Genomic DNA, 17,040 nt, shown 5'->3' with positions numbered 1-17,040 from the left:
GGTAATTTTATTAAAATTTCATATATTTGTCGTTTAAATTCTATATTAACAGATTTTGATTTCACGTTGATTTTCGTGCGCTTTAAAAGATTTAAAACACGGTTCATGTTTCTTTAAAAGACTGTAAACATTCTCACAACTTCCGGGTCATGCTGCATTCACGCGCATTCCACAGAATGGGAGGGGGGTTGGACCGGTTCAAGGCAAAGTTAAAACAAAAAAAAAAGAAGGGGCGTACACATTTCATTCCGAAAAGTTCACCAGTGTTAACGCAAAGTTTACACTTTTGTTCCCTCACGTCTGTAGTTTCAATTGGAGATATTTACTTACCAAAAGAAACTGCATGAATTGTGCAAAAACGGGCTGATTTCACCCCCCCGCTGTCAAATTTTCCAGTATTTACGATGGGGTGTTGGCTTTAAACCGATAAGACCTGAACGCAACGTGAAGGTCAACAAATGTGGCTAACGATTAGCTAACTGCAGCTTATCCACTGTTGCTCGTGGAAAGCCGTGGATGAATGTGCGTATGTCCCCACTTTGTTCTAAAATAACGAAGTATAAATACATACCTTCAAAATTAAAAGAAGTTAATTTTATGTAGGCAAGCCTACTGGCATGTCAAGTTTTAATTGCAAGTTTTAGCTGAGTTGCCCGAATTAACGTTAGCTGGCGTCAGTATGACGAAGTTTAATTTGTTTTTCTAGCGAGTTTTGGGGATGTTATTGCCATAATAAACGTTAAATATCCAAAATAAAATAGAAATCTTTCTGCTACGGTATTTTGGAAACTCATTCAGCGGCCATGTATACGAATCTAGATGGCAAAAGCAGGCCAGACTTGCGCTCATAATAGTATTAATAATAATGTACATTTTTGTACTACTCTCAGTCGTGATTAAAGCTGAAATCGAGCATATATATGATAAGTGACCACCGCCACCACGCGTCGTATTCCGGTTTTTTTTTTCCCATATAGGATGGCGTCATTTGGCTGGAAGAGGAAAGTTGGGGAGAAGGTGTCCAAGTCAGCGGTGCAGCAGTTTGAGGCAGAAGCGGAGAAAGCTGTGGATGATGGGCCAAGTCAGGACCCCGAGGTGGATTGGCTGCACGCTATCAAACGACGGCGGGAGATCCTGCTGGAGGACTGTGCTGCCAAGAGCAAGAGACTGGAGGAGGAGGGTGCCCTGCTGGCTGAGCATGGCAGGTGAGAGTGCTTGGCGCAAACACATTCTGACAGGCACACAGAAACTGGGCCAAGTGTCCTCTTTTTTTGGGAATCAAAATATGGTCACCCTAACACACAGTACTGTGCAAATGTTTTGATCCACCTCTTATTTTTTGTCATTTATTATTTCCTTACCCTTAGCTTGGAAAATTAGGCTACGTTCAAACTGCAGGCGAAAGCGCATCAAATCCGATTTTTTTTTTTACCCTATGCGACCCATATCCGATCATGGTATGACAGTGTGAACGGCACAAATTCGATCTGGGTCACTTTCGTATGTGCTACTGAATCCGATACATAAAGGATGTTTTAGAAAGCGACTGCTGTTTGAATGGTCATGTCGCATTAGCGCCGGAGAAGCGTTGTGTGTGACATCTTCTTTTGCGCATGCGGGCCGCTCTGAGCGTTCACACCAATGACTGGTTCACACTAGAGAGCGTTTGCTGTCGCATTTTATTTGTAGTGTGAACAAGCAGCCAAAAAAATCGGATTTGATCAAAAAATCGGAATTGAGCATTAAGACCTGCAGTGTGAACGTAGCCTTAGAAATGGTTGTGGCGATTTATTGAAACGTGCTAACATAAATGGAAATGCATTATATAGGACAGAAACAGTTTGTATCGTTAGTGTAAATATATGGTATGATCGCCTTTATTTTTCAACACAGCCCAGCAAAAACTCCAATCCAGCTCCCTTGATTGCTTTGGAAAATGTGTATTTTCATTTTTGGACTTAACTGTATTTTTATACCGTTTAGGTTTTATAAATATGGAACAGTATGGGCAGTGAGCTACCAGAACCTTTTCTGCAATTCTACAATTCTGAATTGTGCTCCTGAAATTGCATTTCTTTTATATATTAAGATATCTCAGGCATTAAATGTGTAGTTAACCATCTTTACGCTGACAGAAAGTGGCGTTTCACTTGTCCGGCCCACTGAAGATCAAAGTGGTCTGTATGTGGCCCTCAATGTAAATTTAGTTTGTCATCTCTGGGCTATGGTGAGGCCAGTGCCTAACTGATAGTGCCCATTGTCACTGACTACCAGTCCACTTCTTGTGCAATCTGGGATACCTCAGTGTGTTGTCTTCATTTTCCTTCCTTAATAATGGCTACTTGAAAGACAGCCTTCTACTGAGACCATTTTTGATGAGACTTCAGTGAACAGTAGATTGATAAACTGAAGGGCCAGATGTTCTGTGTCTGGTTTCTGGTGGAATTTTTTCCAGTTTCTTAAGGAAATTACTTCCAGATACTATTCATCTGCTATATATATATTTTTAAGGCCTGTCTCTTCTTATTTGTCCTCCACTTGTCCACTTTCCTCAAATTCTTTTAAGGACGCACTGCACACCATACCAAGATATAGAAGGTTAATAGCTCTTTAGAAATCAACCTTGTTGGAACAAAAATATTATTTTATACGTGTCAGTCTGTGTTATTTTTGGCACTTTTAATAGATTCAGACAAAGAAACGGAAACAAATTGTGTTTTTTGTTACAAGCTGCCAGTAACAAAGTTTCTAAAGATACAATTTAAAATTGGTTCTTGGCTAAGTTGTCTGTTATATGTAGACAAAACACACTGGTTAATCCCTTTAGTTAGGTGCCTTTTGAGTGTGTGAATGATTTGTACTTCAGTGTTAAAAGGTTTGAGAAACAAAAAAAATCATTCCTCTGAAAATAATCAGGTACAAGGACTGGACTGAAAATTAGTGAAAAAGCTGCCAATGTCCAGAGAAAAACTTTGAAAGACCATCAGAAAGACGGGACAACTATTTTTCAAGACCACTTTAAAAAATTACAAGAAAGCCTGATTCACTGGAAGCAAATAATAAAGAAATGAGTGGTGGCTCAAGTCTTTTGCACAGCACTGCAATTCAATAAAGCTGTAGTTGTTAATGAAATCAGACAATAGAAATCCAATATTTGTGCAGCTGTTGCCTTGGCAAAAACAGCCAGTGGTGAAAAAAAGGCTGTATACATAAGCCGCGTTCTTTCAAAGTAATTTTCCACACTGTGTGCCAAGTAGGATTACAGCATGAAACATATTTGTATTCTGTGGTAATAAGGGCATCCTGTCAGTGTGCTGCTAGATTCCCTTGTGAAAAGTTCTGGGAGAACTGTCAGTTTCAACATTTTTCCCTCCTCAGCTTTGCTGTTAGTAAGAGTCAAGTTACTTCAGATCCTCTCCAGAGGAGGGCAGCATTGTACAGACAATAAAGCCATATCGAACACAGTTTAGATATTTCTGTTGGCTTTCTAGTAAAGATTTACATTAAAAACATATTAAATCCAAGGAGACGTGTAACTTAGAAAGGCATCTAAGGTTGAGGTTTTCCTTGTATTTAATTTAATGGCTTTTCTGTGAAAGGTCTAGCACATGTTTCAGAAGTCAAAGAGCATTTGTTCTTCTCAGATCATCTGGTCAGATTATCTCTATTTAATATTGGAGGGGAAAATAAAAACACAGCCGCATTATTTAAGCTTTTCCAACAGAGCAGGGATTTAAAGGTTTAAATCTACTCAAAGCTCTACTGTCAGAGTTCCCGAAGTAAACTTTAGAACTAACGTTAGACTGACTAATAACAAGCAATGTGGTCAGTTTAAGAGAGCTTTTTATTTTATTTTAAATGGATACTCACCATTTCAACTCAAATTTTTTTCTTTTTAAATAGATACAGATATTACAAAAAAATAAGCCACTTTCAGAAGTTGTTTTTATGTTTGTTTTGTGATCATTTAACCTCTTTAACCAAATAACAATCACATTGTGAAAGCTTCCTAGTCCAGAAGACGTAATGCTGTTGTCCACAGTGACTGCCTGTAATTATATTTGTGAGAAGAAAGTGGATTTTACTGAGGAAATTATGTCTTACTGCTCCATAATTGCAGTTCAGTGGTTTGAAATGGTGTCTGGTCGAGGATGTCAGCCATGTCTTTTTTTTCTTTTCCCTCTAATAACATTGACCTGTGATGTCAGCCTGATATTACAAAGGTTTAGATGTTTGTGATGTAATTGAACAGCTCCTATAGTACCCACTTGTTCTGTGAGCAGAATAGTAGGGGGGTTATGTTTTGCCTGTTTTTCTACAATTATGTCTTTATGTTAACATCTATTTGCTACCTAAAGGTTTTACCGTACACGGTTAATACCGGTATTTATATTTGCCACAAATGTATTTTGTTTTGATATTTATCTAATTTTATTTCCTGTTGCCAAATATCCATATATGATTAAGATGCTTTAAGTGGATTCCCTCCCATAGCTGCCTTAAAACACTTCTTTACCATCATCATTACAATCACTACATCAGAGCTTATTAACTGAACTGATATAAAATTAACAGCTTTGCAGTGTAAATATCAAAATTGCTCTATTGTGATACAATGGTGCATAATGTGTTGCCATACTTCAGCGATGGCTCAGTCACACACAGAGTAACAAATAAAGTGGCAGACAAATAATTACCATCTGCTGTATAAATGCAGTCAGATTGCCATCATGTTGGGATTAATTAGAGTCCGTGTGCGCCGATGAGCGCAGCACCTTATCTGGAGTACAACTCTTTGCAGTAGGGGAGTCGATCCAACTGGTTGCATTTTGGCTCTATTCTTATATAAAAGCAAGGTTGCCATTCTGCAGCAACTACATTTCTATTTTGGAGCAATTTCTAAATATTTGTTAACTCCATAAATAGTTAATATGAATTTGTTTTTAATGTGAATTGTAAAAATTGATGGTAACAGATTTGCAGTTTTTCCTGGTTTATGTCAGTTAATTGCTGCTTTATCACAAATCGGTTGCATATTATTGCCAACTTGATCTCATTCTGTCACAAACTGACCGCAGCTTCCATCTTATTGCTTTTTTATCATCATGTTGATGCAGCAAGTAACTGCCAGTGATCGCAGACCTGATTAATGCTTTTGAAACAACCATTTCAAATCCAACTCAGCTGCAAGTTCTTTGCACACGCTCAGATTAATTTTGGGAAACACCATGGATTTCCCTAGTGTTACTGAAACATTAGTTAATTTAAGAGTAATATAAACTTCCCACTAACACACTAAATGTCATGCTTACCAAAGAGTTTTCTGTAATTTGGGCTGTTGTTGCCATCTTTAGGAGATTAGCTGCCTCGTCGTTGTTGTATATGTATGACTGGGCTCACTGACACATTTATTCACAAACTGCATATGTGTTTAAAAAAAACGAAATGTCTGCCTCACAGTGAAACAATCATCATTTCAAGAAGGTTGCATAACAAACAAAACGTGACGTTTAAAGACGTTTATAAGGTAAAATATAAGGTAATAGCTCATCTTAGGTATGTCTATTATTTTTTTATTTTTAAATTTTGTCCAGCAAGTTGTGTTTTCTCAAAAGCAGAGAATGCCAAATATGATATTTGAAATCTCTTTGAAATGGTCAACATGTTATTGTGTAGTAAGGATTAGAGATGGCACGATACCACTTTTTCATGTCCGATACCGAAACATAAATTTGGATATCTGCCGATACCGATATGAATCCGATATAGTGTTTTTTAATCAATAAAACAGTTTTTTTTAAATATCTTGCTGCATTTTGTATAAGTTTATACCCAAGTTTAAATAAATAACAACACTAACGCTATTCTGTTATACCTGTATGTAAAAAATACACTGTGTCCAAAATATGTCATAGTTCAGCAACACTGATCTAATAAACTTAAACCTGCACCATCCTCCCTATTCTGGTATTTTAAAGAGTACTTAGCAGAAATATTAAGCAACCTAACTAATAGGGTTGCAAACTCCCAGCAAAAAAAACCTGCACAGATGGTACCTTCCCAAAGGAAAAAATACTATAGCTTACTAGGGTATATTAGACTTAATAGTTACTATATACAGTAATGGACTTCTATACATTTTACATCAGATTAAAACTTTGGGTGTAAGTCAGATAATTATTTATTAAAAGCTAGACATTTTAAATGAGAATAAGAAAGAAAAGTATGTCTTTGTGCCCCCTTTTCCCTGTTAATGCCCTATCGGCCCCCCTGGCTAAACTTTGCTAGATCCGCCCCTGCACAGTTACCAGCCGTCAGCTACGTAGAAAAAGATCCTGGTGTAGAAAGTAATATTAAATAAATTCTAACAACAGCTTATCAAGGTTAAACGTGCTGCTGTTGTTCAGCCGCTGGTTTCCTCTTTCTGGTGCAAAGTGGCAAAAACAAAAGAAAGAGAGACGGACTCGCGACAGAAAAGCCGATCAGCTGATCATTAAGCAGTTTCACGATTGAAGTAGCAGCAGGAGAGGGGGAGAGAGAGAGAGGCAGTCGCTCCATATATCTGTTGTTAAGCTTAACGTGGGAATGCTTTACAGACATTCAGAGATGAACTTACACACTTGCTTTACTTGTCTCTGGGAAAACTTCCTCGGAGATGAAATGCTGGTTTGGTAGCGAGGCTACAAATACACACAGCTGCTCTATCAGGTACTACAGTTATGAGCCGAGTTACGCCATGTAGCAAGTTTTGTGAGGTGCTTTTTTGATATTTAATGGATCGGATTACATTTTTTATTTCTCGCCGATATCCGATCCAGTAATTTGGGTCAGTATCGGACCGATACCGATAGGTAATATCGGATCGGTCCATCTCTAGTAAGGATATGAGGGTTTCTTATGATAGGAGCATGCTGGGATTTTCTCCTTTTTTGGACAGTAGCGTGTTAAATGATGCTCCATCCTCTACTGTATTTCATAATTTTCCACTCTTTCTTTAAACTAATAACAAGTAAGCACTTAAATCATTCAAACGGTATTAGGCTATGAGCAGAGGCATTATAAGAGAGACATAAACCACTAAAGGAAACGTTTGTTTTAATCCGTGGAAGAGTTTTGCAACAGTAAAATCAGAGGAATATAACTTCCACTGGAAAAGAGTTGGCAAACTGTTTAAGTGTGTTTTTTAAAGATAGATTTGAATAATGATTCTGTGCATGCAGTTTTTATATTAATTTATATTACGTTTCAAAATAGCTGCCCAAATAATGGACTTTCTTAAAATTGATACTAGTTACTGTCCCGTCTCTCTAACCCATCTTTGACTGATAAACAGTTATGATGCCACTAGAAGAGCCATTTTTAGCTTGCAGGCCTCACATGGTTTATAGCTCATTGCTTAATTTCCTCATATGATTTTGCAGTATTCTTTACTTCATGTAATGGAAAGATTTCCACACTCCTTTAGTTCCGTTTCCTCACTGTTCTCTCTGCCTTTTGAATGGCAGTGGCATGTTTTCTGACTGCAGTCTGAACTTTGTAGGTGATGACCACTAGTTGTCTCATTGTGTGATTTGAATTGCTTTTGATTTTCTCAGGATATCCATCTCCATAAAGCTATAAAAGGTGTCGATTTGACATACCCGGGATGTCACCTCTTGTCTTTATCTTGATCAGGAAAACAGTGTTGTGTCAATATTGACCAGAGGAAGAGAGTTCCTAGAATCGCCTGGAGTGTATGCATATGTGGTGAAATACCTGAAGACTTGTGAATCCTGGTATACAAATCTATGCAAAGCAGTTAACTATAGTGGTGACAGCTGCTTGGAGTGAGGTTCTAGAGAAGCTTAATGTGACTTCGTGCAAATTCCGCTATCGTTCTGCTTTAATGTCTGGGAAGGAACTAGTAGACAACGTAATTAGCTCATGCTAAGAAACCACCAAGGGAGGTTTTGGTTTACCGTTTGTCTCTTCACTTCAGCCAACCTTTTTCTGTTTATGTAACCTGCTGCAGCCTCTGTGCACTCTCTGCTGCCGGAAGTGGGCGGATGTTGTGGCGTACACATGCAGCTTTCTAGTTTTAAGAAATTCTTTGTTCTTTTTTCCCCACTTTTTCCTATTATAAATATGATAAATGTATTTTAGGTTTTTTTTGTTTTTTAACTGGCAAAACAAAAAAAGCACAAAACCAACCATGTGGTTATGGTTGTAGTAAACAAATGAAACATGATACAGCCATGTTAGTAATAGTCTGGTTTTCTAATCTTTTAGGGAGTTGCCTGAAAGAATAGAAAAGTAGGGCAGAGGCAGCTTTCAAATTAGGTGGCATTTCTACAGCACGCAACAATAGAAATAATTAGGGAAAGTGCTTTTATGATGTCCACAAGCATGTGGACCCATGTTAGTTTGCATAACATATCAAATCTCTGGGTGGAGATGGTGAAACTGGGTGTCTCATTTCACTGCATTATATTATTTACTGTTTGAATTGATTGCGCTTCAGTGCTGCATTACCTGCAGAATTTAACCTCAGCAAAGTTCATCATGAACCTGTGTTTAACTTGGTGCTGTGAGCCACGTCTGGATGTTTGGTTTTGTGTAGGTTGGCAATGTTTAGATTGGCTTTGTGTAAATTCACAGTGAACACAGCAAGCATTCATGGCTCATAAATGCATGACTATTAAGAAGTGAATGTGCTTTACCTTTACGACTCTGATTATAGATACCTGAATCCCACTGTTCTCAGTTGGATTTGAACCACAGTGTGTGTTTTCTTCAGGCACTGGGAGGCCATCAAGAAGTGGGATGAGGCCATTCAGTTGACTCCAGACAACCCACTACTGTATGAAATGAAGTCCCAGGTATATCATTAATTATATTCTCTAACAGACATATTTTCTCAACAAACAGTGGTGGAAATAATTAGTTGATCCTCTACTGAAGTTTGTTCACATCTTTGTAAGTGAGCAATCTCAAATTTTATGATAGCAAGTAAACAAGATCTTGCCTCATGAGGCGATGATGATCATGAGAAAAGTTTTGGATCACCCTAAAACTGCATGAAAGGAGCTGGTTAATGATCTGAAGACAGTTGGGACCACAGTCACCAACTGGTACCACTGGTAACGTACTAGCAGACCAACAGACCCGTTGTGTTTGGAGGAAGAAAAATGCTGATTATGAGCCAAAGAGCAACATCCCTACAGGCAAGCACGGAGGTAAAAACAATTTGTTTTGGGACTGTTTTTCTGCAAAGGGCAACTACAGGGCGACTTTATGTAACGGGAGAGGCCAATGCACAGTCAGATCTTGGATGAAAACCTTCTTCCCTCAGCCAGAACACTGAAGATGGGTCGCAGATGCATCTTCCAGCATGTCAATGAGCTAAAACAAACCACCAAGGCAACAAAGGAGTGGCTAAAGAAGAAGCACATTAGGCCATGGAGTGGCCTAGCCAGTCTCCAGACCTCAGTCTGATAGAAAGTATGTGAAGGGAGCCAAAGCTTTAAGTTGCCAAACTGTAGCCAAGAAACCTAAAGGATTTAGAGAGTTTCTGTAAAGAGCAGTGGGCCAAAATCCTTCCTGAGATGTGTGAAACCTGGTGACCAGCTAGAAGAAATGTCTTACTGCTGTGCTTGCCAACAAGGGTTTTTCCACCAAGTGCTTATTCAAGTTTTGCTTAGTGATCAAATAATAGATTTTTAAAATTCATTCTTATCAGTAGCAGCCCTGAAGAAATGTGATCTTAGTGCCATTTTAATGATAATTTATTTTCACTTCCATTGAAATTGCATTTGAAAGGGATCACGGTTCCAGTATGTATGGCTTGGATCTGACATGAGTGCAGTATCATATTTCATTTGTGAGAAAATGTACTTTAAAAAGCATATGTGGTTAACATTGTCTTTAACCACATGGTTGAAACAGCCGCCCCATTTTGTTCTGCTGTTTCCTGATACACTGTAGAATTTTTGTGAGATGCGAAACCTCAAAACTTTAAAAGATGCTGTTTTACACTTGGAGTTTTGTATTCAGTTATGCCAGTAAACCAGGTTGCAACGTCAGAGCTGAGAACAAAACTAGTGCAGAATTACCAAAAACTGCAGTAACTGCGTGAGGCTAGCTCCACAAGTGGGTCAGTTCTTGTAGAACGTTACAGTTTAATGCCCAGCTCAGCAGCAGAAGTAAATATGCGCAGTTAACATTAGCTTTCATAATATAATCCATAGCCAATATTTTTCAAGCAACTGATTCAGTTAATTGCATATCACAATGGGCATGTCAGGCATTAGAATCTTACCTACCTTAATCTGACTCATTAAACTAGCTCCTTCAGTGTTGCCAGTGTAGCATTTAAATTCTATTATTAACACCTAGCTTAACACTGCACCTTCTGGTCCAGTTCTGCCTTTTAAAAAATTCACCAAATGCTAATCTTGAGACTTTAAGCAATAGTCCACAAACATCAATCTTTTATAATCAGTCCATGGAATCCATAGTTACAATTTTCTTGTTTAGTCGCATAAAATTTCAAAAAATATATTTTTTGTGATATCATCACCGTAGCTTGCCTCCACCAGTGTGTGAATGTGAGAGTGAATGAATAGTGGCATTGTAAAGCGCTTTGGGTGCCTTGAAAAGCGCTATATAAATCCAATCCATTATTATTATTATTATTATTATTATTATTATTATTGTTATCATGGTGTTTATCAGCAATGATAAATTAATGAAAGCTGCTGGTGGCCATGGCTACATAGACCATTTTTCCCGCTTCCACTTTGAGATTAACGTCTGTTGCTTATTTTCAATACCATGTAAATAATCTTTAATCTTTTTTTTTTTTTTTTTACTTTTCTCAACTTTCTTTTCCTCTTAGTTTTTATAGTTACTCTTTCTTTAGGTATTTTGGCTGCGCCTCAGTTCTCCTTTTCTTGTTACACAAGAAAAGTAAAGAAGTCGTGGGTGTAGTCTCACAAACTCCATTATTTCCTCCATTATTTCCATAGTCATTCACATCTCACAGAGTACTCCAAGCCTAATATAATATCATCCATTATAAGAAATTTGAGAAGGAAATCGTTAGAGAAGCATTTATTAGGGTATTGGGAAAACACCGCAGCATGATTTTTTTTCCTCATTCCAGGAATGACATGAGCAATGGCATAAATTCAAACTGGCCTTATACCATTTCTACTTGGATTGGGCTTCAGTGTGTTTGGACACACATGTACACCCACTTCACCTATTAGTATCCATTAGCACTGCTGATGTTGTTCACAGTCGTTAGACTGAAAATGGGCTGGTTCTCATCAAATGCCTATTACTGGCCCAGATGACGAGTTTGGTTACAGTGACTCTGCTGGCCTTTTACTTCCTCTCATCACTTTCTTCCTGTTTAATTTAATCTGTGCCACTTGTGTCCTGCCACTTGTATATCTGTGTGGCTGAAATCAGTCCAGTTTGTAAACCTTTTACTTCGTCTTACTGGCTATAAATTAATGATTCCAACCTATGGTGGATCCTGTTGATAATGAGATGTCTTCAAAATGTTACGGCTTTGAAGGCATTTTGGTTTGCGGTGTTCTGACAGAGACATTGTAGGTATTTCTGGCGTATCAGTGGGTATCAAGCTATGGTATTAAAGCAGTCTTTAGACTTCAACATGTTGTGTTGGTGCATCTTGCTGTACACTGGTGCTATTCTCACGTCTAAGTCTCATGTTGAAATGTGATTGAAAAAGGAGGAAGTAAAAGTAAACCTGTGTCCAGCAATAGCAAGAGCATAAATGTCCTGACAACAATACTCAGTTTAGCTTTATTTGTCAGCATCGCTTTGCTCTGCATATATATAAAAAAATCGTAAAAGACAATAATGCTATTTTTAACGGCATTACCAGCGAAAGAGAACCTCTTCAAAAATAGTTTTTGTTTATTATGCAAATACATGCACAAAGTTGTCAGGTCTTGACTTCAGGCATGACAAAAGCGAAATCAAAAAGGGCCAGCGTCTGAATAATAGATGACTTTATAATACAAGGTTAAAGACGTTAACAACTTCAGTTTTACACTGTTAAATGCGATCACAGAAAATGTCAGTGATTTAGAGAGAAATCTTGTGACCATGAAGGTGCTCCGCACTGTACTGCAGGACTAGTGGTTCAGTGAGTCACCACAAATCAGTCTGCATGGACGGAGATATCAATTATTTACTTTTAATATGGTAACTGACCAGTATCAAGCTGAAAATAAAATGGTGTGATATATGAAAAGATATAAAGCGACAATAAATAAATAAATAGCCACACTACAAAATGTAAGCAAAGACAGTTTAAAGCCTGTGTACTTTCTGATCTCGATGATCTTTTTTTCTCTCTTTGATTTTGTTGCTGTTTTGTTTATGGCGTGCGTGCATCATCTTTAACCTTCTTTGTTGTCAGGTGCTGACCGTTCTGCAGGAAGTCTTTCCAGCTGTGAAGGCAGCAGAGATGGCAGTGAAGTTCCGGCCATTGTGGTGGGAGGGCTGGCAGACCTTGGGTCGGGCTCAGCTCAACTTGGGAGAGGTGGACCTAGTGAGTGTATCTGGCAATGCATTAAAAACGTCCTGTGAAGGCAAGGCTGCAAGAAAATGCAAATAATAAATGGTATTTTTAAGTCACAACTACTGCAGACTGACCTCCTTAACCGCTTATCCAATTCAGAGTCACGGTGGGGCTGGAGTCTCTCCCAGCTTTGATTGGACGAGAGCCAGAGCACACCCTCAACGGTTCACTAGTCTATCACAGGGCTAACACAGAAAGACAGACAATCATTCAGGCTAATATTTGCAGTTTTATTAGGTTAGTTTCGCCCAACCGAATAACCTTATCTTTGGACTGTGAGAGGAAGCCAGAGTACCTGGAAAGAACAGGTGCAAAGAGACGACTAACATGCAAATTCGCATGGAAAGGCCTCATGCTTTTGTCAGATCCCACCACACAACTGTGATACCTTGTGATACTTCTCTGCTGCCACTCTAGGCATTCTACCCTGGCGTTCTAGGCTATTTAAAAGTAGAAGGATAGTCCGAGCCTTCAGCTTTCAGGCCCCTGCTTCTGAGGAACCAGCTCCCAGTTTGGATTCAGGAGACAGACAAGACACCCTCTCTACTTTTAAGATTAGGATTAAAACTTTCCTTTTTGATAAAGTTTACAGTTAGGGCTGGATTAGGTGACCCTTAATCCACGTTTAGTTATGCTGTAGTTGTGCTGTATCAGTAGTGTTGCATAACAGTTGATGGCTTTTTTTTTTTTCTTAGGCAGTCGCTAATGGTCTTTACTGGAAGGATTCATTTATGCATTTGATTTTGCAATAAACAACGCCTGTTTATGTAGATACTTGTAAGTCAGTTGTCTCGAATTTGGAGCGCCGTTAAGATGGATGACTTACTGTGTTTACTATTACTTTTTTTGTGAACTCTGTGAGACAAAGCGACTCTATGAAAGCACACCCAGGTGCCTGGGGCTTGGACGATTGCTTAAATTGCCCCAGAACACGCCGGGACCTGTGGGTGTTCGAAACTCGCAGTTCTGCTGCTCGGCCCTTTTCAAGCCAAACAAACAGGGGTGAACTCAGAACGCCTTCAGCTAATGTTGCTCCTACACGCCCCAGAGCGGGAAACCTGTCCTATGGTACCAACAACAACAATAGGAAGTGTTGAAAATTACAGCTAAAACTAAACCAAATATAGACACACCTCCCTCTGTAATGAAGCTTTTGGGATGGAAAAGAAAAATACGGCACATCTATTTTTAGCTTGACTTGTTCAGTCGAGTTTCAAAGCTTTGTATGCACCAACATGTTTGAGTAGCACATGTTTGTGCAAATGTGAACACAGTGATTTCCATGTATCCTTTCCATGGCTCTGCTCTAGTCCTTCCCTTCTTTAATTATTATCCCCTGCAATCCAATTCAAGAAAAATGCATAGTCTCCATGTATGATTTGCGTTTTAGCATAAAGTTTGTTTGGCCATGAGTTTTATAGAGAAGACTGATGATTTTTTTTCCTGCAGTAGCAGTTGAAGGATTACTTTCATTTATAAAGGTTGATTTGGCTCTAGTTGATTCAAGATTATACTTGATGTGTTGTTTTAGGCACAGACGGTTGCACTTTTTTCAGAAATCTTATTATGATTAACCTGTCATCATCTTTGACAGCGCATGTTATTTATGTTACAGGTGAGGAATGTTAACATCAAGTAGTTTTGATAGATTCCCATCAGGAGATTAATGCAGGCTAGCAATTCAAGCATGAAAAGCAATCTCCAGATTACAGAAAACACCATTTATCTTATCCTTTAAAGAATTGTGTTTTAATGAACAAGTAACAGATTTTCTTTTTTCTAATTTTTACTTTTATGGGAAAATGGGAGGTCAGACAAGAGTCTCCGTGGACTATGACATTGCCAGGCAATAATAATGTGAGAGTAGGCAGCAGGTGGTAGAGAGCCTGGAGACGTGGAGTTATGCACTGGTGAGAAGAGGAATGCAAGGAGAGATAGATGTGACAGTTAAGCACCTAAGTACCTGGGGCTAACCGACAGTGCACAAGAGAGGTGAAGAAGAGTAGAGGCAAGGTGGTGTGGGTGGAGACGAGTGTGACAGAAGTTTACAAGATGATTGTAAACCTTCCCATTTGCTATGATGTATACTGTGCGGGGACACTGGCACTGACAGAGATCAGGATTGGTACAGATCAGGATGGACAAGATTAGAAATGGGTATATCAGATGGACTGCTAAAACAGAGCTGTTTGGAGACAAAGTTAGAGAGCCAAGGGTGAGATGGTTCAGACATGTGCAGACAGCAGATATTGGGTATACAGGACAAAGGATGTTGAAAAGAGGAAGACCACGGAGAAGAATCATGGAATTAGTGAAGGAGGACATGCAGAAGGTTGGTGTGACAGAAGAAGATGCTAGAGATTGATTGGAGGTAGATTATCTGCTGTGGCGACCCCTTAAAGAGAGCAACAAGAAGAAGAAGAAACCAGGCAGCATATTTCAGGAGTGATGTGTGGTCACATAGATAATTATAGACCATGAATCTTTCTGTTCAGTATAACTATTAACATTCAAACTAATGTGCGAACCCATCCCACAGTCATATAAAAGTTATTGAGCTCCTTTTAATGGAACGATCAATCTGTCCACAATGAAGCTTGTGGTCGTGCTCATTACAACGCTGATGCTGCAATCACCTGCAGCATTTAGGACAGTAGTCTGAAATCTTGTATATGTCCCTAAGCTCATGTCATTACTGTCCCTCTAGGCTGTGAGGTCATTCCAGATTGCCATCCACCAGTGCCCATCAGAGCGCACCCTGTGGCAGGAAGACCTTACCTGGGCTTGGAGGTTACAGAAGCAGCAAACAGCAACCAAGGAGAAGATTCGACAAGAGGAGGAGACTAAAAAAGAGATCCTTAATGCCCCTGAGCTCAATCAGGACTATGATTTTGAGTCTGACGAAGTGCTAGCTGCTTGTGTGGCCGTCGCTGAGCGACAGACACGGTATGAGGAGCTAAAGAGGACCGCTGTAATCATAGATGCTGAGGGGAATGTAAAAAATGTACTCACAGGGGAGGAGGGATCAGAGGACTCAGCCACACCATCAAAGGAAGAGTTTGTCAAAGCAAGAGGACTTTGAAGAGAATATAAATGACTTTCAAGGTTCCGCTTTTGTTTGTCTTTTTTGTACATATTAACATTCACAAGAATTGTGAATGTTAATATGTACAAATTAAGACAGTTGAGTTTTACCCATGTGTGTCTGAATCCCATTCATGTAAATAGTAGTAAATGTGCATGTGATAATTAAGTTGTAACATAATGTGGTTTCAGACAACAGTAAAAACAGGCTGAGGGTCAGATTTCAATCTGTGAAGGTCCGTTCATTAATTACTGAGGATTCATCCTGATATTTGTAGAAATATAAACTTTATTTGCTTCTAGTTGTGTTTCAAAATAATGTGGACACGTAAATTGAGAGACTTTAACTTCCCTGATTTACATGAAAATTACAACATTTGCTTGTTAAAATCTACAGCCACAATCTTTATGTGCGATTGTAAAGTACAGAGAAAATTCACGAGACTTGTGGTTACATTTTACTCTTGTGAATATGATTGTTTGTGAAATAGGATGTGGATTAAAACACGATTTATGCTCAGCAAATTGTCAGTGAGTAAATAAACAATGAAAAAAATGTCATAGTTGTGTTTCCTGCAGTTTACTTTCACCGGAGAAGAAGAATTGACTTGTGCAGACATTTATTATGTACACTACTAGTGAAAGATTTGGACACACCTTCTCATTTAATGGTTCTTCTTAATTTTTACTGCTTTCTACATTGTAGATACATACTGAAGACATCAATTATATAAAGCAAGATATATGGAATTATGTAGCAAAGAAAAAAACAATAACTCAAAATAAAAACTCTGTTTTATATTTTACATTCCTCAAAGTAGCCACCCTTTGTTTCTTCCTGTTAAAAGGGAGTTTTTCCTTCCCACTGTCGCCAAAGTGCTTGCTCATAGGCGGTCATATGATTGTTGGGTTTTTCTCTGTATGTATTATTGTACGATCTACTGTACAATATAAATATATATAAGCAGACACATCTCTACATCAACTGTTCAGAGGAGAATCGAGACTTTATGGTCAAATAGCTGCTAAGGAAAAGCAGCAAGCAGAAGAGATTTGTTTAGGATTAAGAAACACAAGGAATGGACATTAGACCAGTGGAAATCTGCGCTTTGGTCTGATGAGTCCAAATTTGAGATCTTTGGTTTCAACCACTTGTCTTTGTGCAATGCAGAAAAGGTGAACGGATGGTCTCTATATGCATGGTTTCCACCACAAAGCATGGAGGAGCAGCTGCGGTGGTGTGGGGGTACTTTGCTGGTGACACTGATGGGGATAATAAACCAGCATGGCTCCCACAGCCATCCCATCCAGTATGCATTTAGTTGGACCATCATTTATCTTTCTAACAAGACATTGAC

At 38.7% G+C, this 17,040-nt stretch overlaps 1 protein-coding gene across 1 annotated transcript; it reads left to right on the top strand.

Annotated features, from left to right (window-relative positions):
* The first annotated feature begins 221 nt into the window (after nt 1–221).
* Nucleotides 222–16,243, top strand: ttc33 (tetratricopeptide repeat domain 33). The gene is made up of 5 exons (XM_005917223.2): nt 222–522; nt 978–1,205; nt 8,777–8,858; nt 12,437–12,568; nt 15,306–16,243. Coding segments are annotated over exons 1-5 (819 nt in total). The 5' UTR covers nt 222–520; the 3' UTR covers nt 15,681–16,243.
* The last annotated feature ends 797 nt before the right edge of the window (nt 16,244–17,040 follow it).

The sequence above is a fragment of the Haplochromis burtoni genome, unplaced genomic scaffold (genome assembly GCF_018398535.1).
Source record: "Haplochromis burtoni strain Fernald_Lab_line unplaced genomic scaffold, NCSU_Asbu1 Contig_23, whole genome shotgun sequence".
Taxonomy (NCBI): Eukaryota; Metazoa; Chordata; class Actinopteri; order Cichliformes; family Cichlidae; genus Haplochromis; species Haplochromis burtoni.
Note: the sequence above shows the minus strand (reverse complement) of the source record. Positions and strands in the feature narration are given on the sequence as shown.

Coding starts and splice junctions, on each gene's coding strand:
- ttc33 (XM_005917223.2), top strand. Junction 1,206..8,776: donor CTGCTGGCTGAGCATGGCAG/GTGAGAGTGCTT, acceptor TGTTTTCTTCAG/GCACTGGGAGGCCATCAAGA. Junction 12,569..15,305: donor ACTTGGGAGAGGTGGACCTA/GTGAGTGTATCT, acceptor CTGTCCCTCTAG/GCTGTGAGGTCATTCCAGAT.